The 25,625-nt window shown below is 50.3% G+C and overlaps 1 protein-coding gene across 2 annotated transcripts in view; it reads right to left on the reverse strand.

The window, feature by feature from the left end:
• Nucleotides 1-25,625, reverse strand: part of LOC146830894 (fibrocystin-L-like) — a 1,907,335-nt gene that overhangs the window by 1,132,547 nt on the left and 749,163 nt on the right. The window contains exons 23-25 of one of the 2 annotated variants that reach the window (XM_085605084.1): nucleotides 23,828-23,994; nucleotides 22,553-22,731; nucleotides 16,530-16,677 (exon numbers count right to left, since the gene is read on the reverse strand). In XM_085605084.1, the coding sequence (XP_085461210.1) occupies nucleotides 16,530-16,677; nucleotides 22,553-22,731; nucleotides 23,828-23,994 (494 nt within the window). Of the gene's footprint in view, nucleotides 1-16,529; nucleotides 16,678-22,552; nucleotides 22,735-23,827; nucleotides 23,995-25,625 lie in introns of both variants that reach the window. The other variant, XM_085605082.1, reaches the window with a different exon arrangement.

Below are 25,625 nucleotides of genomic sequence, written 5' to 3' on the forward strand. Positions count from 1 at the left end.
CTTTGTTACCGTGATTCCTGAGAGAGTTGGGAGTATTGAGTTCTGGGATGTCTAATCATTTGCATCTTTGTGATTGTTTGGCAGAGCGAGTGAGATACTATAGATAGTCGGTCATGGGATTGTGGGTACTGAGGCGGTAGGAAGGCTTAGCCCCTATACACCGAGGTCCCTTATTCCTGCACTTAGTTCTGTGTATGTGTAGAATCCCTGCAACATGGCGTCACAAAAGTTTGGTCTGGTACTTACCAGCAAGACACCAGAGTAGTGCTTGTGCTTGTCCACAATCGCCTCACTTCTGTTTCTGGAAACAGTTGTGATGGTGTAGCCTCCTATAGTTGATATTTTATAGGTTTTTCAAGCTTGAATTTTAAAAGGTCTTTCTCTTTCTCTTACCCATTGTTGTGCTGCCACTTGTAGGTTGTTTTAATATTCTTTTCATTATGGCGGTTGCCATGGCGGCTCCAAACAGCGCTCCACTCACAGCCTATTTGACTCTACAGGGAGGCCCTAATGCTGGTGCTGCTCCTATTTTTGTTGTTGAGGCGGATGCAGCTCACCGCTTCGAGGTATTCTATCCTTGGGTCACCTTTCCAGCAGTGGATGGAAATTATATTTTCTTTCACAAATATACTGCCACTGCGCTTCTGCTGAATTCTCGACCTTATAGATCTCTTGAAGTTCCATTGACAGCTTAGCAACATACCATATAACTTAATGGCGCCTTCCACACCCTTTGACAGTGGTCCGTTTAGGCGCCTTACAAATTGATGTGGCCCGTTTTGGCTGGGTATAATCCACATCCAAATGACCTTAATGTGGACACGATGGTCTGGTTATAAGTCCCCTCATGATTAATTCAGTCATGGGCAAACGTCCGCAAAATAAGGATGAACTTCCTTACTGGCTTGCTGAAAACTTTGGCCAACTTGAAGCTGTTTTTCCAAATACCATTCCTGTTGAGAGACACAGGATCTTGACTGTGAGCTTACCTAAAGGCCTTGTTCCCGAGTTAGCTGATTCTAACACTTGGGGTAGAGTGTTTGCAGTGGTATATTTGATGTGTTTTGCAACCCCCTCAATGACCGTTCTCCCTTCCGTGATAAACGTGTACACGGATGAACACGGGGCCGAAGCGGCCCTGGAGTTGGGAATGAGACAGGTGGGAGTGTTCGACATTGTTTGCGATATGATCCTTGCTAATGTGAAGGGTGAAGCTGTAAGTTTACAAGTGGGTCAGCGCTTGGAGGCTATTGCTGACGCAGTCAAACTGCGCGAATTACCAAAGATTATTGCTAAAGCTTATAAAACCATAGGGCGCAATAGTCTTTGAATTAAGCCTTTTAGTCAAACTCTAGCTCAACTAAAAGCCCAGACTGAGAAGGATGGGTGCCCGTTGTTTCCCAAAAAGAACTGGAGAGTAAAACAGAGGCAGCAACACCAGCAGCAGGGTTCACGTGCTGGTTCACCAACACCTGATTCTTCTGAGCGTACTAATAATTTGCGCGACCTTGGGAAAATTAAGACTCCAGACAGATTTCAAGTCTCTGATCAGCGTTCTCCTCGTTCTTTGCAGGACACATCAGACTCTCAAGTCGGTGGTGGAGAGCACTAGGATCGCAGTAAAGGCACGACCACTCAGCAGGGACGAGACCAACCTGAGTTTGACGTACAAGGCAAACAAGAGGGACTGCCTAGTTTTTGACCCCTTATCAAAAGAAGAAAGTTGTTGCTTTAAAAGCGAAGTTGCCTCAGACGGTGAGAACGCTACTCCTAGATTGGACATGGGCAGTGACACTCCTTGACAGCGCGGCGGAAGTTACCATAGTGCGGGAGGCACTGCGTTCCTGTCTGGAGGCGAAAGCAACTGATACATTTATTATAGTAGAAACAGCAGACACACGAGTTGCACCCCCAGATAGACTCTATAAAATTGTCTTCCAAATTCAAAGTGGTATACAGCGTACAATTACAGCGGTTTTCTGGGAAAATCTCACCTCCTCGAATGACATTCTGTTGGCGAAGGCAGATTAGCCTCCACCATTAGTTCTAGCTTCTTCGAGAGGGGAGGACGTGATACTTCCGAGTGTTTTGGACTATGTCCCTGAGGAAGCTAAACAGGCTTACTCATCGAAGTGGGCATTAGCCCTTGCTCCGACTGCGTATGATAATCAAGTGGGCTCGGATAAAGATTCACCAGCACATGAGATACCTTTACAATCTACGCCGCAGCCCCAACCACAATATCCAATCAGATGAGAGGCTAAAGCTTTTGTCTGTGACATTTTGTCCCAATTAGAATATCAAGGTGTAATTGAACCCGGTGTGTCACCCATGAATAATTCTCTTTTTCCAATATCGAAACCGGATGGTTCATATTGCATTGTATTGGATTATCGTAATTTAAATAGTCATGTTCGTACATTTGCAGTACAGAATACACACAGCTCCGCGTTAGTGAAAAATATTGTTCGTAAAAAATACAAGACAACACTAGATATATCCAATGGTTTTTACAGTCACAATTTGGCTCAAGAGAGCCGTGATTTAAACACATTTAGTGTGGTCCGCAACCAAAAAGATTTACTTGTTTGCCTATGAGCTATAAGAACAGCCCTTGGGGCATTTGCTGCACGTGTTGTGTCTTTGATATACAGCATAGACCCAGATGCTTTCTTGTACGTAGATGATATTTATCTGACGGTTAATGAACTGATACCGCATCTTGTCTGTGTTGACCAAATTATTGTGTTGTTTGCCGACTTTGAGTATAAATTTAATTTTGCTAAATCGCACATCGCTTGCTTAGCGGTGCTCTTCTTGGGCTACGAGCTAAATAATGAAGGTAGAGGGGTGGTCCCCCACTTTCTGGAGAAATGTGCACAATTTCAACCTACATATATTCTGAAAAATCTTCAATCTTTGCTAGGATTTTTGAATTTCGGGAGGACATACATTCCTGATTATGCCCAGCGAATCAAACTGCTTTATGCTTTGATACAAACCGCATATTCTTCTGCCAGCTGGCTTATGGAACATACCTCTATTCTTCAATCTTTGCAGTCTGATCTGCTAGCGACTAACTTCTTGATGACACTTGATAATTCTATGAACCTGGTCATACAAATTGTGGCGGGGACAGTGGGTTTCACTTATTTCACGTTCAACGCAGGCAACAGAGTGCCTATAGCATACAAATCACATTTGTACACCTCAGCGGAAATTCGATTTTCAAATGTTGAAAAGATTTTGACTGCGGTTCAAATGGCGATTCTGAAAGAAAGATCTCTAGCGAAGGGAAAATGCATTCTTATGGTTTCGCCGATACCTGCTTTAGAAGCAGTGACCAAGGCGAGTGTACTGAATTCTAAAGCTTTACTTCCCCATTGGATACAATGGGCTGCTTCTTTGACATTGGCTGATGTCACGTTTATCTTTGATCCCACTCTGCAGACACAGGAGTTATTACAGTATGAAAATGTTCATCCTCCTCCATAGCCGTTACTTTCTTTGGATCAGTACAAATATATAATTTATACCGACGGCTCGGTTCAGCCGGCCTTCGGGTCAAAACATGCTTATTCAGTGGCTTGCGCTATTGTGGCTGGTTCAATTGTAAATAGTAAATTTAAGTCTTCCATTGTGCATACACAGGCACTTGCCGACTGTACAGCGCAATTGGTGGAGCTGCATGCTCTAGTTATAGCTCTAGAATTCGCTGATCCTAATGTGAACACTCTTATTGTGTGTGATTCTTACTACTGTGTCCAGTCTTTTAATGACAACTTATTCTTTTGGTCTCGAAAATGATTATCGAGACTCCAAGGGCAGCGCAATAAAACATAAAACGTTTTGGGTTCGAGTGGCAGAACTTAAAGAACGTCTGCCTCTCATGCAGGTTATTAATACTCTTGGCCATCAGCGTGTGGGAGCACATGCTGTTGGAAATTCTTTGGCTGACGAGGCAGCCAAATCTGCAGTAGACACGTGTACCGTTGCAGCAGTTACACGGGCCATGACTAAAATTGAAAATGAAATTCTGGCAGCTGTAGCTGCTATGAAGGATTGAACCGATTAGCCATAGGGCTTCCCTTATAAGTATTCTTATCATTTGTCACCCGAACAAGTTCCTTATGCTAAAATATCATCAGTTGGGGATCGCCTGATTCCCAACATGGACCGCAGGCTTCCTTTGAGCATAGCCGCTCATGAGGGCATGGCTTCTGCACATGACGGAGTCACTGCGACTGTTTCAATTTTACAGCAACGTTATTAGTGGCGTGGTTTATATAGACAAACCCGTAATTATGTGCTTTCTTGTTACATTTGTCAACAAATCAAACTATCTATGTTTTTATGTCTACCACAAACACAGCTAGATATATCAAATCAGCCATCTGGCTGTGTATATCTTGATCACAGCGGTCCATTGACTTCTGATACTGCATATAAATATATTTTTGTTGCAGTTGATTCGTGCACAAGATTCCTATGGGTTTGGCCACAATACAGTGCGGACGCTCGAAATGTCATCAGAGATTCGCGTGTCTTTGTCGAGACGTTTGCCTGTGGCACCTTGCATTCTGACCAAGGTCCAGCATTCGCCTCTAAGGTGTACAAGGACGCGATGAAGTATTTGGGGGTGCTGGTGCAGTTTTCGTCTCCATACAGGCCTGAGGGCAATTCTATAGTGGAGCGAATGAACCGTGACTTAAAGCAATCTTTGACAGCTAGATTCTTAGGTACTGGCAGGAACTGGCTGGCCCATTTGAATGCAGTTCAAAATGCTCCTAATAATCTCCCGAGAAGATCTCTGGGAGGGCGGACCCCATACGAAATGCTCTTTGGCATTAAAATGTTTGTGCCTCACCTTGATGGTCTAGACGTTGTGATGGCTGCCGCAACATTTGATGTAGATAACCATTCTACTGTGTTACAGGACCTACAAGAGACCCGTTACAGCTTCACTACAAAACATTTACCCTCTTCCAATGAAACGGCAATGCTGATTCCGGTCACCGGCTGGCTTCCTAAGATTGGAGATCTGGTACGAGGAAAGCTGGAGAACAAAAAAATATTTGGTCTCTCTTATCGTGCACCGGTCCCATTTCTTGGATTGAAGGGTAGTCGTAAAGTGATACTACCACCTTTGACTGGTCTCAAAGAAAACAGATATATTTCAATTGACAATGCCAAACTACACCATCTGGCTGTTTCTGAATAGTGTGACTCCCAGTATTTCAAGAAAGGCTATTTCCCTGAATCCGATGGCTTCAGCCTCTTCGACTAATGCCTGTGTCATTGAGGGTGAGATGGAGATTCCTCTTCACTTTCTGCCTGTTGTGCCATCATCTGCCTCCAACGCACACATTGAGTAGGCTTACCCTGCTAATGAGTGCCATATTGAAGTACCGGACAGCCCTTTACATCTTTAAGCTGCGGCTGCACTGCCTCTGTTAATGAATGTGGAAGCAACTGGTTATTTGTGGGACTGTACGAGCTTCTCTTATGACTATTCCTCTTTCACATTAACTGTGACAACTCCTCTGACGCAAACCAGTATTTTAATCTGCTGATTCAAAAAGACTTATCTGATCACACCCTGGATCTACATCTGGCTGGTGCTTATACTGATTTTCCTCTTCATGTTGATTGGGGTTCTTCCTGCTAATCAATGGTCATTAGTTGCCAGGATGCTCTGCTGTGAATTTAGTTGATAGAATAATGGCTCCCCATACATTGTCCTATATCATGAAACGTGATCAAGCCCTTGTGAACATTTCGGCCTTCCCTGTTGCTGATGGCATCATTTGGGATAAAGTTGCATTTGAAATCCATGGTCCGACGGAGGTCCGACGGAAGTCTTCAACATACTGTATGTGTTTCGTCTTTCCTTAGGAGATGTGGTTACACAGGACATACATTCTGATGATAAGTGCCCAAACAGTACATTTGTTGTTTTCCAATTTAAAGTATTATGCTGCTTATGATGCTAAAGATTTGTATTTAAATTCTGCCAATTATGCTGATTTATTCTGTTACTAACATTATGGTAATCATTTCTCGCAAAAAAACAAACACATTAATACCGGTTTTTAATTTTACGCAGTGGAAACATTGTCCAACTTCCCTACAGGGAAGTTCCAAAACACTTCGGAATAAGTTCACCTATTTTACTGATTACAACACGTCCAATCTAGAGTCATATTTCTCTCCATTGAAATTGCTGTCTTAATCTAAATTTATGTTGACACGCACAAATTTAATTTATTTGAATTCATTTAGAACTGAATTGGCCTTAAAGGTTTACGAACACTTGAAAGATACCATTGATTTGAAATCAATTTGGGGTACCAAAAGCTTGGCAGGTTCAGGGAACCGAAGCATTGTATTGTGCGTGTCTCATTCCGTCCCAAATATATATATATTTTTTTTAAAAACCTTTATTCTTCTAAATCAGTGACACAGCTATTCAGCCGACAACCCGGAGGTACGGCAGCTTTAGAAACACAACACATGCGAGTGTCCACATTACACATACAGAAGAATCAAAGGATCTATTTTAAATAAACACAAACCCAAACCTGAACACAAGCAAGGCGATAAGTACTGAAAGCACAAAAAAGGGGTTCCCATCGGGCGGCGAAGCCCCATTTCGTCCATCAGACACAGGTCTGTAATAAGGGAAAGGAGGGGAAGTCAGAGACTCAGGAAGACAAACACATACCAGCAAGGAGTACAAAGCCGGAAAGAAAGCTAAGGGGAGAGCTGCTCCTCAGGCGGGTCCGGGTCTGGGGGCAGGCATATGCCCCCTCTGTACTGGTTCCATCGCCCCCATACAGAGTGCCATTTCCGAGGGCGCCCTCGAGCACAGTACACTGTCTTCTCCCTAAACATGCTCCAATCCATGTTTTCCATCCACGCTGTCAATGTAGGAGGCCTAGGTGAATCCCACAAGCGAGCAATGTCGCGCTTGGCTACCATGTTCCCTAGGGTCACCCACTGAGTCTGTGCCGCGTCGTGGTCAGTAGGACCCCAAACATTCAGGAGACAGCACCGCGCCTCCGGCTGCATGACGATGCCCGTCACCTCCCCCATCACATCGTGGATTCGCTTCCAAAACTCCATAATCGCACCGCATTCCCAGATAATATGTAGGAAGGTGCCCACCATACCACAGCCTCTCTTACATAAGCCCTCCTCGGAGAAACCCATATGGACCAGCCTGGGCCCCGTCACGTAGACCCTATGAAGTATTTTAAGCTGCACCAGACGCAGGCGCGCGGGGATCGCAACCTCTTTGGGAGAGGAGACTGCATACTGCCAATCCTCATCATCTAGTTCGAGGCCATCCCTGGTCCATCGATCGCGCAACCCTAGAAGAAGATCCGCCCGAACATTGATTAATTTCTTATAAATGAGCGAGATCGTACTCTCTGGCATATGGCCATCCAGGATCCGGTCCTCTAACGGAGAAGACTCGGGCACCTTCTCCCCTTCTACAAGGACTGACCACAAGGCGTGGCACACTTGAGCGTAACGGAAGAACTCCGTACGTCCTAGCTCATATTCCTTCTGCAGCTCCTCGAACGACTTTACCCTACCCTTAACCAAAAGGTCTCCAACCCTGGATATACCGATCAAGTCCCATTTCTCAAACCCTTTTGTATGCCAAAGCTTTCCCAGAATATTGGAGTCAAACAAAGGGGTGGCAAGGGTAAGCTTACCCTTCCAGCCCAGTGAATCCGTCGCCACCTTCCATACATGCACGGCCACCCTGGTGGGCCCCGTAAGGGTTAAGTCCGCCGACTTCGAGTACAACGCTCTGTGGTAATTACCCCCACGCAGCAACCATCGGTCCATGGAGTAGCCGGGGCTCAGCGCCGGACCATATACACCATGGTTAATCGCGCTCAACTGAGTGGCCCAATAATAACGTCGAATGTCTGGAAGCGCGATACCCCCGTCGTATCACGGAAGTGTCAACTTAGCAATCGCTATGCGTGGACGCCCTTCCCACAATAGCGCGCACTGGTGGCTTTCGATCTCACGGAAATAACTGGCCGGGACCAAGTCAAGGGTATTCTGCAGGGCATAGAGGAAACGGGGAAGAGACATCATTTTCAACAGGGCGGCACGGCCAAGGGGGGAAAGCGGCAACCGCCGCCAGCCCGCCACGTCCCGTCGCAGACGTGCCAAGGGAGGGAGCAAGTTCTTCTCGTATCGTAAAATGGGGTCGGTGGAAATATAGATCCCCAAATACAAAAAGCCCTGCCGGGCTATCTGGATCGAGCAGCTGCGCGGGACAGGCGGGACATCCCCACACAGGACATACAAGTATGACTTCCCCCAATTGATGACAAGACCAGAGTTCCTACCAAAAGAAGTCAAGATGTCACAAACCACTATCAGAGATTTCTTAGGCGAGGCGAGGTATAGCAGAATATCGTCGGCGTAGAGTGAAATACGGTCTTCGTGGTCAGGCGACCAACGAATCCCACGTATATCCGGGTGACATCGTATCCACGCCGCCAACGGCTCAAGGGCAAGGGCGAACAACAACGGCGACAGGGGACAGCCCTGCCGGGTGCCTCTCCCGAGCCCGAACGGTGCCGACGCCAGCCCGTTCACCACGACGCTAGCAAGAGGGCCTTCATAGAGCAACCTTACCCAGCCTACAAATCCAGGCCCAAAACCAAACTTGGCTAGCACAGCCCACAGGTATGCCCACTCCACCGTATCGAAGGCCATCGTGGCATCGAGGGACGCCACAATAGCCGGCTCTCGCATCGTGCCCGTCCTAGCAATCACTCCATGAAGGCGTCTAAGATTCAGTGCAGTGTTACGGTGCGGGATAAAGCCCGACTGATCCGGGTGGATCAAGTCGGCAAGTACCCGGACCAGACGGTTAGCAAGGATCTTAGCAAGGATTTTCGGCTCGGCGTTGAGAAGTGATATCGGCCGATAGGAGCCACACTTGTCCCGGGGCTTACCGTCTTTATGTATTACCACAATCGTAGCCAGCCGTTGATCGAGCGGAAGAAACCCAGTCACCCGCGCCTCCACGAACATGGCGCGCAGCTGAGGAGCCAACTTATCTGGACTAAGCTTATACAGCTCAATCGGCAAACCATTGGGGCCCGAGGCCTTACCGGAGCGCAACGCACGGATAGCACACGCCACTTCGTCTACAGTTATGTCTCCATCGAGGTCATCCCTATCAATGGCAGAAAGGCAGGGCAGAGCAATATCACGCAGGAGGTCACACGAGTCCTCAGTCGGCCTATCCGAAACCGAGGTGTATACCGTACGAAAATAGTCCGAGAAACACTGAACTATACCGTCGGGGCCAGTGACAACCTCCCCCCCGTCCATCGACAACTCCGGCACCACTCGATTAACGCGCTCTTTTTTGTCCAACCACGCCAGCAATTTCCCGGCCTTATCACCAACATCGTACAATCGACCCTGCTGCTCCCTATTGAGGGTCTTGGCAGCGTTCGTCACCAGATCCCTATATTCCAATTGCTTCAAGCTCAAATTATGCAGTGTGGCCGGTGCAACATCCTCTTCCAAGGCCGCTTCTAAAGCCGCTATCTCGTCCTCTACTTGCGTCATCTCGGTGTCTCTCCGCCGCTTGGCGGCCACTACCAAGGAAAGGGCCTCCCCTCTCAATACTGTCTTAAAAGCTTCCCACAAGGACACCGCAGATTCAACTGAACCCTGATTATCTTGAAAATAGTGTTCAACTGTCTTCAGCAAAGCACTGCGCTTCTTGGGGTCACGAAAGTACCAGGGGTTAATGGGAGCCACCCTGCCCTCCACCACCCGGCCAACATCCAGACGGGCCCACACCGGCGAATGATCAGATATGCCCCGCGCCATGTGCCTAGCCTCAGATACCAATGAGGCGTGCGCAGCCAGAGTAAGCAAGTAATCAATCCGAGAGAGACTCCCGTGGGCCCCGGAATGAAAGGTATATTGTCTCTGAGTGGGGTGCCGTAGCCTCCAACAGTCTACCAAACCAAAAGTATCTATAAAGTCGGAAAGCCACTTCTGAGCACCCCCGGTGTCCCTGGGCGGGTACCTATCGAGCATTCCAGATCCAACCGCATTGAAGTCTCCTCCCACTACTAGAAGCCCTTTGGGGAGTTCCAACAAGGCCTTGCCCAGATCAGCAAACGTGGAGGCCTGCAGGGCAGGGGGGACATAAACAGAAACCAATACCAACGTTCTACCCTCCCACCTCCCCGCCACAGCCACAAATCGCCCCCTGTCGTCAGCGATGGTGGAGTCAACCTCAAATGGTAGGGAAGCTCTAACAAGTATGCCCGCACCCCTGGAGCCCGAGGAGAACCCCGAGTGAGCAATGAATTTATAACCCTTTCTGTTAAGTGCATAACATGTATTCCCTATAAGGTGGGTCTCCTGCAGGAGGACCACATCTGGCGAGGTCCGTTTCAAGAATTGCAGGACTATCCCCCGTTTAATACGATCCCCTAAGCCATTAACATTCCAGCTAATTATGTTTAAGCCCCTATCCCCCATCCCCAAACACAAAGAGACCTCCACCCCCCCCGGAGAACCCCGATCGGACAATAACGACAACAGTTGCCACGCCTTGCAAGTAAAAACACCCCCCCAACAACAACCCCAACATCCTGAATCCCCCCCCCCTCCCTGCACCCCTGCGTCAGCTTACAAAGCCCCCCAACTTGCAGTGTGCCTGTCGCCCTATCAAAAACAAATCTACAAAAAGTACCCCAAGGGAGGAAAGAGCTCCTATCTTCCCCCCGCCGCCCTCCCATTACTGCAGTAGATGCGAGTCACTGTCCGGGGCTGAGTCAAAACAGACCGATACCGGAGGTATCACTTTTGTCCATCCCGGTCGCCTTCCGCTCCATCCACGCGGTCCCGGCCAGGCTGTCGCCAAGGGAGCGCATCCAACCAGTCCCCTGCCATGTCCGGTGATTCGAAGAAGAAGGTCCGATCCTCATACACCACACGTAGCCTGGCGGGGAAAAGCATGGCATACTTCAGGTCCATCCCCCTAAGCCGCCGCTTCACCCCCAGGAAACTCTGCCTCTGTTTCTGCACCATCTGGGTGAAGTCAGGATAAAAGCTCACAGAGGCATTCTGAAAAGGCACCGGGCCCTTCACCCTCGATGCTTGCAGGATAGCGTCTCGATCCCGAAAATTAAAGATCCGGGCGACAATCGGCCGCGGGGGGGCTCCCACCTTAGGCCGTCCGCCAGGCACTCGGTGAGCCCGCTCAACCGCAAAGAACCTGCCGAGGCCCTTAGGCGCAAGATGATTCACCACCAAGTCCTCAACGAGTAAATCCACGGAGAGCTCCTCTGAAGTTTCCGGGACCCCAATAAGGCGCACATTGTTGCGCCGGGCCCAACCTTCAAAGTCTTCAAGCCGGCGGGCGGAGAGGTCATTCGCGGTTCGTAACTTACGAACCTCAGCCTGGAGTTCCGAGACATCATCCGCGAGGCCAGTAGTCTTGAGGTCCAGGGACTTGACCCGCTCATTGGTTTTGCCCAGGTCCGCGCGAATCAAGTTGACATCAACCAAAATCATGTCCACCTTGTGTGCCAGGGTCTCGAACTGTCGCCCAATCGAAGATTGCATCCCATCTATCGCCCCCTTGATATCCTGCAATGATAACTCCGAGGCTGGGGATGAGTCGGCCTTCTGTGCTTCCAGCGACTGTCCCGATCCAACAGGCGACCCCTTCTGCTGGGCATAGCGATCCATGTTGTTGGATTGGATATAGCCTCCCCGCCTGATAGTCTTAGACTTCGGCTTGTCTGCCTCCGATTTGGTCGACATCTCGAACGGCAGGGCGGTCAGTAGCAAAAGGACGTCCCTCACTCAGCCAGAGGAAGCAGGGTCAATTAGGGCTTCAGCAGCTAGCCAGGGTCGAGTGGGGGTCTGCCAGTTAACAGGGGATCGGCACGAAGCACTCCCAACCCAGAGCAAGCCAAGGGCAAGAAAGCGAAAGTGAAAGTGCAGCGGCACCCGTCCGCCAGTTCACACCTCCCAAGGCCGCTGTTGTTCAATTAGTGGCCGGGCATCCTACCAAAGCAAGCCCCTGGCATCCTTCGGAGGTAGGCCTGTCAACTGCGCTTTCATAATGCAACAACCAGTCTCACACAAACTAGACCTGATCCACGTTTCCCGCATTCACATTCAGTCACTGTAGGAGAGTAGGATCTGCCTCTTATGTTGCCCCCACTTTTTGGCTGATGTTTACACTGGTTTCTGGCTATAGTCTGGCTGGGACCCTGCTAATCAGGGCCCCCACCTCTCTGTTCTCCCTAAACAACCTGGAGTGCATATTAGGTGCACTAGTGATTGGATACTGTGGTGCCGTATGAGCCCCTAGTATATGGTACCTTAGGTACCAAGGGCATAGGTACTTCATAGGCCTACCAGGGGCTGAAGCATGTATTATGCCACCCCTGGGAAGCAGACTCAATCTGACACGACATGCCTGCTACTACAGCCTGGGTGAGGTGGTGCTAGCACTCCTCACTGAGATAAAGGAGCATGATATCTCTCCCTGCACACACATTTAAACCTATCAGTCACCCTTAAGGCAGGCCCTATCAATCCTGAGGGCAGGGTGCTTGGTTTCCATGTGAGGGGGTGCCTCTGCCTGAGCAGGGCCCCTCTGCAGCTCTCAGAGTCTATTCTCTGGGGCTGTTTGTGAATGCGGTCAAACCATATACTCTTAAGTGCATTATAACCTTGTGGTTAATGCTAACTTTGGAATGGCTGCATCAAAACATGTCGTGTTTGGTGTAAAACGCTTTGGAATCGTACCCCCACACCAGTAACTGGCGTGGGAGTATGATCCCACCCTTCTAGAGGGATAGACATGTACCTGCTGTGGAAACGCGGTAGAATCCTGAAGAGCCCTGGCATCACAAAATGGATGCCACCAGTCACAGACACTGGGCTGCCCTCCTGCTGATGACCAGTGGAGGAAACCCAACTATAGGTATCCTGTCACAGGGAGGTGTGACCACCTCCCAGACAGGGTTTAGTGTATTAGGGCTGGGTGGGTGCACTCCTAGAGTGCTTTGTAGTACTGCACTGGGGGAGCAGTAGGCTCCTCTGTGCATACACCAGTTCAAACCGGCTCAGGGGCTACCTGCCCCTGCTCTGGCGCGAAAGTGGACAAAGGGAAGTGGGTGTAGCCACCCACTCCCCTGACCCTCCCACAGGTGGGGTCATAGAGCTAGTCCCTCCCTTTCAGTATAAGTTAGGAAACCCTTGCCATTGCAAACTAGATACCCCTGGACCATGCTCTGAAGATGAGTCCCGGACCTTCGACGTTCCACTACCTCGGGAAGACGGAAGAATCTCCCTTGGAGTCAAGGAGTGACTCCCCTGCTTGGCAGGCACCAAATCTTGCAATCAACGGTCGCAAACTCCACCGCTCCCGCCGGAGCCCGAAGTCCCTGCAGCTCAGGAAGAGGATTTCCTGACTTCTCCAAGGCCCATTGTGAGTCCCCAGCAGCGCTGCGGCAAGTGGACCCCACGAGTGACGAGGAACCGCAATCCCTGGGTACCATGCACTATTTTCGAGTGCAACCCCTTCACGACATTCTACGAACCTGTGCATTGGGCCATGTGTGGTCCAAGCCTCTAGCAGGGATCCCTCCAGAGATCAGAGGCCTACCCCGTCTCGAATGACTGTGGGCCCCTGTTGAGTGGATCCTCCTGAGGCGTTTTCGCGATCCCTTGCCAGTTGACTTGTGGGTCCCCTGAAGACTTTCCTACAATTTGAAAGGGCTCCCCTGGTCGCTCCAGGTCTGCCCTGACTTACCCTCGCTGGGTTATCCTTTCCACAAGACTTGCTGTTACCAAGGCTTGTTGGCTCCAATCTGGCCGTCGACTCCGCAATAAGCTGCAGACTTTGTGGGATACGCTGAGTCCAGCTCCTGGTCATCGTCGCCGCCTCCTGGACCTCGTGGCTGAAGAGTCAAGACACCCGTGAACTACCTGAAAACGAATTTCGTAACGCACGCTGCATCACTTTTTGTAATGCAGCGCGCGCTACGAAATTCGTTTTAATTATTTAATTGTTTACTTACCTCCAATTATCCATATTCTGGTTTTTAGTAACCCCCACCCTGCCCCTCCCCCGCCCCGCCTTTCCGCCCCACGGAACTCCCTCCATGGGCCGCGGCTGAGTGGCTCGTATACTGTGTTATAGAGCATGATAGTGAAAATAAACACTTTAAACTATATCAGTGTCTCTGTCAATTCTTATTGCGGATAAGTACGAGTGAGTGAACGAAAGGGTACCTCATGTTACTGAGATTCCTGAGAGAGTCGTGAGTGTTGTGTTCTGGGGTGTCTAATTATTTGCATCTTCGTGATTGTTTAGGAGAGTGAGTCAAACACTATAGCTGGTCGGTCCTGGGATTGTGGGTACTGAGGCGGTAGGAAGGCTTAGCCCCTATACACCAAGGTCCTGTATTCCTGCAAATAGTTCTGTGTATGTGCAGAATCCCTGCAACACTCCCGCTCTCAGAAGACCCCTCCAACTTCAGGGCCAACTTCCACAACTGTATGATGAGCTTCGCCGACTTGATGAGGACCAACTGCCTGAAGCTCAACAACTCCCCTTAGAACAACACCTGGTGGCCCTCCGAGCTTGGATCCACACTGATTGTCCACTCCCGCAACCTTGGCATCGTCCTGGAAAGTAAACTCAGCATGAAACACCAGATGTCATACCTCAACGACAGCCTGAACTACCACCAACTCTCCAGACACCTGTGCTCTGCCTCCTTCGTGCAGATTACCTGCATCCATCGAAGCTACAGCAGAGGATGCTCTTTCTCTTACCTCACCACAAAGTCTTGAAACAAGCTCCCCCTCCACCTCCGGACAGCACCCTCTCCCACTGAAATTAGGAAAAAACTCAAGACCTCACTTTTCGACTGACCACCGCAGGACTTCCAACGATGAGATACCCTCATGGGTGATTAGCCATTCTATACAAATTCCGACTGATTGACTGATTGAACTAATGATGCTAAAGAGGATCTTTCTTCTACAGTGAACCAACAATTGAGTAGAAATTATCAGAGTTATGACTGTCTCAATTGAATCTACTTAGGCCCTATATAAAGAAGTTAGAAGACAGAATTTGAACTAAATTTAGAAAACTAGAATTAGGAGAAGAGGATTCTAATGGTCAATCTTTGCACTGTGCTATCACCACTATGTCACTTTGTGATGAGAGGGCTATTCAAATCACTCATACCACAAAGGAGAAGGTTACAAATATTCGCAATCTACCTGCTTCATTTAAAAACAATGAGGCGGGAACCAGCTTGTGTCTCTCAGCGAACTGTAGTGAATGCTGGGATGGAATCCTGCATGGGACACCAGACCTCCATCCACTCATACACAGTTGAAAAATGCCGAATTTTTGTTTGGGTTTCAGCCCCTGTTCATCAGAGACAAGGGGTGCAATGCACAAATAAAATAGCCATTGTGTAAATGCTTTGGGTGGGAGCATGCAACAGTCCCCTGGATCACTGTATCCTGCCCCCAGTGCCAGAATCCACATTCACAAAGCTGACGCCATCCAAGACAGCTTCAACCAGCGTTGAACTGGCCTATAGGGCAATCAGACAAAGGCCGAAGGACTAGTCTGACAGGTCAGAATGTGGACCCGAATTTTGGCTTTGTGTGGGCCTGTTTTATGCTCTGCTGGGCTGGGTTTTCCGTTGATTTCCCTGATATTAAAACATTGCCTACAGCAATCTGAAATCCATGAAGTGCTCCATACTTTTGAAATCAATTATAAAGCATGTCTTTAGAAATGCAAAACTTCCTCAATTTTCAAACAAGGGACACTTTTTTCGCTATCTTATACTAATGAGGTGGACATTTTTATTTTGTCGACGAGGTCTACTATTTATCCCAGTCCGACCCTGGCTTCCACCTTGCGATGCCAATGCCACATCCTTGGAGGGATGATATGAATTATGACAGCAGCTACTGTCACAAAACATTGATAAATGGGATTGTGACTTCTAACGAGGAATATGCCTCATTCTTGTCCCCCACCTCCACTTGAATGGCAATATCTTACACTTGTCCTTTGGCACAATATATTTTTTGTTTTGTTTTGCAGTCACACATTGTAACTTGTTTTGTTGTAGTCACAGAGGCTGAAAGTTTGCAATTTGCATGTTTCGCAACCCCACAATCCTTTAATCCATCAGTTTGTTATCTTTCCTTTAACATATGCAGCCCTCAATATTAGCAACCAAAAATATTAATTAGCAAAGTCCAAGTACTACTTCTTCAAGATCACCTGTTTTTTGCTTACAAAAAAAAATCTAGGGATAATAATTTCCCCGTATATTTTCTGCACATTAAGTCTGGCATCTTTCGGTACGTTTTACCTCAGATCATGAAAGATTTTTGTTATCGAAATTAAGCATGTAGACGAAAAGTATGCAATGAGAAGCGATTTATGCGCTTGTTTTTACCCCTGATTGTGGATCCATAGGCTTCAATGTCAAAGGTTCCATTGATAGGAGCAGATGCAGCCTGGATTCTTTTAACAGTGATCACAGAATCGCTCGGCCATGTGGAGCCTCTGTACTTTGTAACATTACCTCCGTCAACTGCATACTCCTTTAAAACAAAAATAGATTAATTTATAAATGAATATTAGGAAATACATTATTGTAAAACTATGAACCAACTAAAGTTTGACGCTCTAAAATCATTACTCAGTTCAGGTGAAATGTCTTATTTTTGTGTTCGTCATTATTGTAGAGTATGGGGGGGCGGGGGCAGGCCTAAGGGTGTACGGGTTCCGCTTGCAATAAAGGGACACAGCAGTCAGGGTCACTGGTGTGGGCCAAAGACCACGAGCGGTCTTGCGCCCGTTTATTTAAGCCTTCGGGCGTGCCCGCCCTCCGGGTGCGTGGGTGCGTGATCAGCGTAGCTGAACGGGCCGGATGGCTCCGTTACCACATCCCTCCAATCTTTCAGATATAGAGATCATTCGCTACGGAACAGTTCGGCTCTTGCGCACACCACGCAAAGTCCCTCAGTCTCTGATTAGGGGCCGGGTTCGGCCGGAGGCCATACGGCTGGCTCCGGGGGACGTCTCCTCGTCCGGTCCCACAGGTTCCATTTCCACTGGGTACCCCCACACCTTCAGAGGACCCGTTCTCTCGCTCTTCCACGCCGGACGGTGGGGGCGTATTCCGCTGTGGGCTCGCCTGCCCTCCTGGTGAGCTGCCCCCTTCTCCGGCCTCTAGTTCCTTCTCCTGCGGGTCAGTCTCGGGGGGGGCGTGGTGACCTGCTTGAACCAGGACGTGTTTCGAGTCACTGCCCGTGTTCCTCTCCGGACCGACACCATGGTGCCCTGCACCCTGACTACCTCCCACACTTCCGGTTCAAACGGGGTGCGATACTTCCAGTTTGGATACCGGTCTTTCATGATGACCTTGTCCCCCACCTGGAGACTCCTCGCCTGGGCCCTCCTCGCCCGACTGGCGTTCTCATTGGAAGTCCGCCTTCTGTCTTGAGCCGCCCCTTGGTCCAGCGGTCGAGGCTGCCACACCTGACTCGCCGGGATGTTGTCCCTGGGGGCCTTCTTGAACAAGAGGTGCGCAGGCGCACACTGAGTGGTACAGTGGGGAGTCCGGCGGTACGCGCTGAGAAACTGTGAGAGGCATTGATCCGCATCTTCCCCTTGGTCCACTCCTATCCTCAGCGCCCGGTTCATCGTGCGCATAAACCGCTCTACCTCTCCGTTAGCCTGGGGCCATTGCGGGGTGATCTTCCTGTGCCTGACTCCTCGGGCTGCCAGGTACTCTTGGAACTCTCTTCCTTGAAAAGGCGGCCCATTGTCCGACCTGACTTCCTCCGGTAGGCCCATCATGGCGAATATGCGGTCCAGTGCCGCTCTCACCTGGCTGAACGCTGTGGAGGAAACCACTTCCACCACCGGGAATTTGGAGTGCGAATCCACTACCACCAAGGTGTGTCGCCCATCCGGGAAAGATCCAAAATCCATACACAGCTTGGACCAGGGTTCTAGACATGGGTCCTCCGTGATCACCGGATGTGGTGCCGGCTCGCCCCCGGAGATGTTGCACGAGTGACAGTTGCGGACGACTTCCTCAACCATGGCATCCATCCGAGGGAACCACACCTTGCTCCGCAGCCTGGCCTTGGTCTTGGAGACGCCTTGATGCCCTTGGTGCGCCAAGCGAACCACCTCTCCTTGGAGACTCCTCGGAATGACGAGTGATGCCCCTCTCATGACCACGCCCTGCGGCCCCTCGCTGAGCTCACTCTGCGCCTTCCACACTTGCTGCCGAAAAACTCTCTCGTCTTCAGTGAGGGCTTGCACCCCATCCAGGAAGTTCCGCCAATTGCGGTTCGCCAGCGTGCGCTTCACTTTGACGAGGCACTCATCCAGCTCCGTGGCTTTGCCAATGTCTTCCAGCGTGAGTGCCACCGGGCACGTCGCTTGCGACACCATCCGGACGAACTCTTCCGTGCCGCGCTCATCCGACGGATCAGGGCCCGATTGGGCTGGCCCCGGGTGTCTGGACAGAAAGTCCGCCGGGTTATTGGCACCGGGTCGGAAGACGACCTCGAACCTGTAGGCTTGCAGCTGGACTGCCCATCTCTCGATCCGCGGTGGGCCCAACCGTGCAGTGCCAGCGAAGAGCGGGACAAGGGGCTTGTGGTCGGTGACCACCCGGAAGTCGTGACCATACAGGTAGAGATGAAAGTGCTGACAGGCCCACTTGATGGCCAGCGCCTCTCGCTCAATTTGCGCATACCGCATCTCGGTGGCCATCAGGGCCCTGCTGGCGTATGCGGTCGGGACCCATTCCTTCGCCTCCGTCTCCTGCATCAGGACTGCGCCCAGCCCGACGGGGCTCGCATCCACCACCACCTCTGTTCGCCTTTGGGGTCTGAAGTACGCCATGACCTTGTCGTCGATGAGCGCGTCCTTGACCGCCTGGAACGCGAGATCTTCCTTCGCTGCCCAGGTCCAGGGTTGGCCGCTCTTCGTGAGAAGCCGGAGCGGCTCCGACAGGGAAGCCAGGTTGGGAATAAAACGTCCACAGTATGTTGCCATCCCTAGAAAACTCCTGACCTCGGTGGCGGATGTGGGCCTCGGGGCTGCTCGGATCGCTTCCGCCTTCTTCGGATCAACTCTCAAGCCTTCCCTAGAGAAGACGTAGCCGAAGAACTCGACCGACTCCTGGTAGAAGGAGCACTTGGCCTCGTGCAGGGTGAGGCCACTGTCCGCCAGCCGTTGCAGCGTGTCTCGAAGATGCCGATGGTGCTCTTCCAGAGTCTTCGAGAACACTAATATATCGTCGCTCAAGTTGATGACTCCCTGGAGTCCAGAGAGAGTCTCCCGTATGGCATTTTGGAACACTTCAGCCGCTGACGAGATCCCAAAACTCAGCCGCTTGTATCTCCGTAGGCCCACGTGGGTGGAGAAAGTGGTGATGTTGCGGCTGTCCGGGTGGAGTTCTAGCTGATGGTATCCCGCGTTGAGATCCAGTTTTGTGAACCACTGTGCGCCGTTGAGGTCGGCCACAATATCGTCCATGGTGGGTGTGAGGTGTCTTTCGCGCTTCACTGCCTTGTTCGGGAGGCGCATATCGACGCACAAGCGGATGGCGCCTGGCTGCTTGGGTTTGGGCGCCACAACTAGGGGGGACACCCACGGGGTGGGGCCCGATACCTTTTCGATCACCCCCAGGTCCTCCAACTTCTTCAACTCCTCCTCCACTCGTGGTCTCAGGAGGAATGGTATTCTCCTGTGTCGGAGCGCCATGGGCCGGACCGTCGGGTCCACGTGCAGTTTGAACTGTTTCCCGCGTAGGCATCCTAGACCTCGGAATAGCATGGGAAAGTCCTTCAACATCTCCCTGGCGTGCAGGTCATGCACCTGGTTCGCGAAAAACACCAGCGCCAAATCTTCGGCAGTGTGACAGCTCAGCAGGGTGCCCCGCTTTCCTTCCGCCACGTGGAACGTCGTGGCCAACTTCCTGCCGTCACTAACGACTTCAACTTCAATCACCCCTCGCAGGGACAGCGGCTTGTCACTGTCGTATGTGAAGATTTGGGCTTTGGAGGGTCTCAGGGGTGGTCGTGGCGACAGTCTCTCATACTGGCAGCTATCCATTACGTTTACTGACGCCCCCGTGTCGATGAGAGCGCTCACCGGGGATCCGGCCACCATGATGTCACACATGGGCGGCGGCCTGCGCCTCGTGCCTTCCCTGCCAACGAACGAGACGAAGAACACTTCGTCATCCTCCGCCTCGCCATCGAATTCCGTCTTGGTGTTGTCTCTCTGGGCGGCGGATTCTTCCAATGTCAGTTGGCGCACACTCGCCGCTGCACCTCGCGGGCCCCCAGCACCGCTGCGCATTCTTCCGCCTCTGCAGACCTTCGCGAAATGGTTCGCCCGTCCACACTTCAGACACGTCTGCCCTCTCGCGATGCACCTTCCGCCAGGCTGGTGATCTAGGCCGCAGTTGCCGCAGGCGTCCCTCTGGGGAGCCCTCGTGGCTCCGCGCTGCTGGTTCGGTCGCCTCTGCAGTACATCCACCCTCTCCTCCTTGACTGCCGCCGGTTTCGGGGCCGCAGCCGGCCGGTTGAGGGCTGCTTCCATCGCGTCCGCCCGAGCGTTGGATAGCTCGTGGGACCGGCCCAGGACCAAGATCTCATCCAGGGAAATGCCTGGCTGCCGTAGGATGAGGCGCCGCAACGGGACCGACCTGCAACCCTGGATAAGCTGCGCCCGAATCTCTGCTCTCTGGTCCGGTAGTTCGCATGATAGCGAGAGTTTTCGAAGGCGGGCATAGAAGACGTCGATGCTTTCCGTTTCCTCTTGTCGCGCCTGGCGGAGCTTAAACCACTCGAAGTCGGGGTTGGTCTGAGGGTCAAAATGGCGATTTAGGGCCCTTATGGCGCCCGCATAGTCGTTGGCGTTCCTTCTATCTGGTAGGGTCTCAAAGAGGTCGTACAGCTCTTCGCCACCGTAGCACATGAGGAGAGACCTCTTGACTGTGTCATCCATCTCCCGCACCCCGACAAAATAGTGCTCCAACCGTCCGATCCATGAGCGCCATCGCACTGCCGCCGTGGAGGGGTCCGACAGCTCGCTAAACGGGGGCAGCGGGGCTACCGCACTATGTCCAGGCGCGGCGGGCGCTGGCTGCGCGGCCCGCTGCTGTGGCGGTTGTGTAGTGCCTCCTCCGCTGGTGGTAGGGGTGGTCATGCTTGCTGCACCTCTTCGTCACCACCCACCTCACTAGCCGTGGCTGCAGGTCTGCTCTCTGGGCGAGACCACTGTCACTCTCCTCCCCCGCTTGGGATGATGCAGGCTGCCTGGCTGTTGCTGCGCGCAGGCGAGACCAACGGCTGCTTTCTTCAAGGCTGAACGATCTCCCAGGCAGGCACCGCTGAGGACGCCCCTGCCACTTGCCTCCCTCGGGGGCCTTGCACACCAGATCGTTGACGGGCTCTCCCCTCCCCACACAGACACAGGCCGGGCTCGCGAGGGCCGATTCCCCCCTCCGGGGCGAGCTTACCGGCAGTGGGCGGGACGAGGTTCTCCCAGCAGGGCTCCGGAACGGCACACGTGGCCCAGCCAGCCAGCGCGAGGGCGCGCGTGCAGAGGCTCGCAGCACTCCGCCTCCGCGGACAGCTCGGAACACCGCCAGCAGGATCACCTCGATGCAGGTGCGCGGGAGGGGCGATGCGCGGGTGGGCTGCGCTCTCATCGCCAATGTAGAGTATGGGGGGGGCGGAGGCAGGCCTAAGGGTGTACGGGTTCCGCTTGCAATAAAGGGACATAGCAGTCAGGGTCACTGGTGTGGGCCAAAGACCACGAGCGGTCTTGCGCCCGTTTATTTAAGCCTTCGGGCGTGCCCGCCCTCCGGGTGCGTGGGTGCGTGATCAGCGTAGCTGAACGGGCCGGATGGCTCCGTTACCACAATTATGTCCGCAACAGCATAGCATTGCTCATTGACTCAGCTATACACCTCTTCTAAATGTGCATTAATTGGACACTGCATGAGTCACAGAGAATGGAGATGTACCCGCTGGAATACTGTGCTCTTTTAAGGGTTTCACATCTATTGAGAAGAGTGATAGTTGTGGAAAGGAAATGACTTTGTGCCAGCATTATAAACGTGAATATTCAAAGACACAGCATGCTCACAGGACTTCTGAATGCAAATATCATCCATCGAGACCACAGCAAAATTCTTTCAACTATAGTTATGACTTTCCAGATATTCTTCTTTTACACCTCTGTGTCTCCACAGTGGACCCAAGGAACTATAGATACCTTTAGGTTACAATTGGGCACACACATCTGGGCTGTAAACAATTCTAGAACAGAACTGAACAGATGGAATAGTAAAACAAGGACCAGGCTGTATAGCAACTCCCAAAATTCCCACCTCAAATTATGCTATACTAGACAGCAGAGTATTGTGCTTATACAAACCTGAGCAAATGCAACTGCCAGAAGTGGTATGTTAAAAACACAGCCAAGCGATGAGATGGTCACAGTATACTGCTTGTCTACATCTGGCGAAGAAGGCTGGGTCTCATCCACCTGAATGTCATTAATCAGGTGTGTTGCTATTCCACTGCTGGCCAATGCTGGAGGTCTTCTCTGAGTAACTGCTAAAGTTATAAACATATACGAGGAAGTCAAACAGTAGGACTGATGAACGAATATGGTTGATAATCTTAACTCTATATAAATATCTACGCAATGAGATCTCGATGAAATTAACATATTAGACCACTAAATAGTCCTATATGATAAATATTGTGGTTTCTGACTTCGCTCCCATTTGCCCTTTGGACGTTATCAGACGTCGACTGAGAATACATGCTGCCAAGATAAAAGTTCATCCGCCCGATTTAAATATGGAAGGGCCTTACGTTTTGGCAATGGAGGTGACTACTCTGGAATAAAGGGCCACTGGAGGAAAAGCTATATGTCCGTCTGCCCAATCAGGATTGGTGGACATATAGCCACTTTTTTACTGTCCATCACCACCAGGCAAGCCCTGGCAGTGAGGGAGAGTGAAATGGTAATAATACCCCTCACTCCATGTGAGATGACTCCCATGGTGATGGGGGTACATTTTTTAGTTTAAAAAAGAAAATACTATTTTGGGATTTTGTTTTTGAAAATAAAAAATGAAAAGTACTTGGTGCAGGGATGTGTCATGCTGATGAAGCCATGCACCAAACAGTGAAATGCATTGGCTGAAACCTACGTGACTACTGTTCCAGACGGTGCATTATAAATGACCACCCACTTAGCAGTCATTTATAAAAGTGATGGGCGTTTTCTCCACCAGAGGGATGAAGTAATTTACTCTGCCCCCCTGTAGTTAAACATACTGTTTAAGATTTAGCCCCGTCAACCCAATGGAACTGATTTGATTTTACATATCCTACAACGTTTCCAATGTGGAGCTTAATTTTAATTAAAGAGTCGAAGGTGCCCACACTAAACAAACCTTGAAAATAAAGTGCAATACGTTTCATAGTCAAGTGTTTTTTTGTATTGGCTACCTACAGGTGGAAGGACTGGGGGTGGGTGCAACTGATTCACACAGAGAAAAACACCAGGGTTCACAGAAAGGAAGGGGATAATAATAATGAAAGCCCTGTCCCAAGGGTTCATATTTGGCATACAATTTAGGGCTGGATGGAGGTAATGAAAGGTCGGAATTTCAGGAAATACTTGCGTGAAACTCACCACTCTGGTCATCTGTGGTAACAGTCTGTCCAATGTACACCGCATCCACATACAATGGGTGTGCACCATCGCTTGCATGCAGTTCAATTGCATACAGATTATAGTTGCTTCCTTCCGGATACTGTGTTTGTACAAGGTCCAGCAAATTTATGCATGTGTATGACCAGCTGAAAAATAGTGAAAACAAAGGGGCTGTGCATAATATATACTTAAACCATTTCAGTGTCAGAGTCTCAATAAGGAGAGAGAAGTTCTAACTCCTGATTTATATTTAGTTTTCTGGCCTGCTCTTTGATTTCCATCCCTTGAACTTTACATGTTCCGCACAATTTGACAACCAAGGACATAGGTGAGGCTGTTTGGCCTTAATAGATAAACTCCATCATTCAGTGCTTGACACTAATTAAATCCCCATGAAAGAATAGCTCATATTGATGAATCTACTCTTCTGCCTGTCTTTGTAGTTCTCTGCGTCACTACACCCTAAAGCTTTCACAACTAGGTCATTGGGGATACTTGGTCTACTGAGGTTTTTCCTACTGAGTCGATAATTGTTTGAACCATCTCGCTCTGATGTATGAGTCTGAGATATCAGTTTAAAGCTGTAAGATGACCCCACCCTTATCCTGAGATTTAGAAGAAACTTGCTTCTTCTGGTCACCTCCATTAACATAGTTTTTCTGCTCAACCCTGGTGCGGACTCATTTCTCTGCCTTCTTTCCCAATTCTTGGGGAGCGGTCAGATCAGAGTCCACCAGGTACTGGTGCAAGCACTGGTTCTGACAGTTATTAAGGATCTGCTCCCTCATAATCAAATTGTACAAGCCTTGGTAGTCCTTACCTTGCTTCCATGAAGCCAGCCTTCCAGAGCCTTAATAGCTCTGTCTATAGAATCTACTTAGTCCTGGGTGTGTGCCTTCTGGGTGTCTCTGAACTTAATCCTATTCAGTTCAGGAGCCAAAAACATCCATGAGAGCACTCTTCAGTACTGAGTAATTGTCAGCATACTCTTCTCTAACAGTGAGGTGCTTATCTCTGCCTTTCCTTAGCAAAGGAGAGTGACCCGCTGCTCTTGTGGGACCCTCTGAACTTTACAGGCCCTCTCCAAAGCAGTGATCCATTTATGAATGTCATCCCCCTCCTGGTAAGGATGGACTATCTTGTTCAGAATTCTATGGTCAAAAGTGGTTTATCTGATCCAAGGAACACTGTTGCTGCCACCATGGGACTCTTGACCCAGTGTCTTCCTAGCTCTCGGGACTTCTGGGACTCTTTGTCAGGGGCCAACTAATTTCACCTGAGCCTAAGTCTTGCTTTCTCAAGTTCAAGCAGTTGGTACTCCCTGTCAAAAGAATTGTCCCTCTCACTAGATATGGCGGTCCCTCTAGAATATCCTGAATTTGAAGCATTGGATTCTCTAGAGGAGGATTTAGACCTTCTTGGTCTAATCTTGACCCTCCAAGGATGAACAAAGGGAGGGCAACCTCTGTGCCATCTGCACATTCTCTGGGGGATATTAATTCTCCAGGTGGGAGGCATGAGACTCCTCCTGGTCAGGGTTGGAATTAAGGTCAACAAGGGGTTCGCCTCCTGACCCATCTTCTGCCCATTGCTCACCCACTCTATCCTGTTCATCCTACCCACTAGCTTTCTGTAGGTCATCCAACAGTAACACCTCTAGGAGGCTTTGAGTTTCAGGGCCTTTCCCTGTCTTAAGCTTCCTAGAGGAATACAGGGCCCTCAGTTCCTGGAAAGTGAGGTCACTATATCAAGAAGGCAGAGAGCCAATTGCTTCTCC

Source organism: Triturus cristatus, chromosome 5_1, assembly GCF_964204655.1.
Source record: "Triturus cristatus chromosome 5_1, aTriCri1.1, whole genome shotgun sequence".
NCBI lineage: Eukaryota > Metazoa > Chordata > Amphibia > Caudata > Salamandridae > Triturus > Triturus cristatus.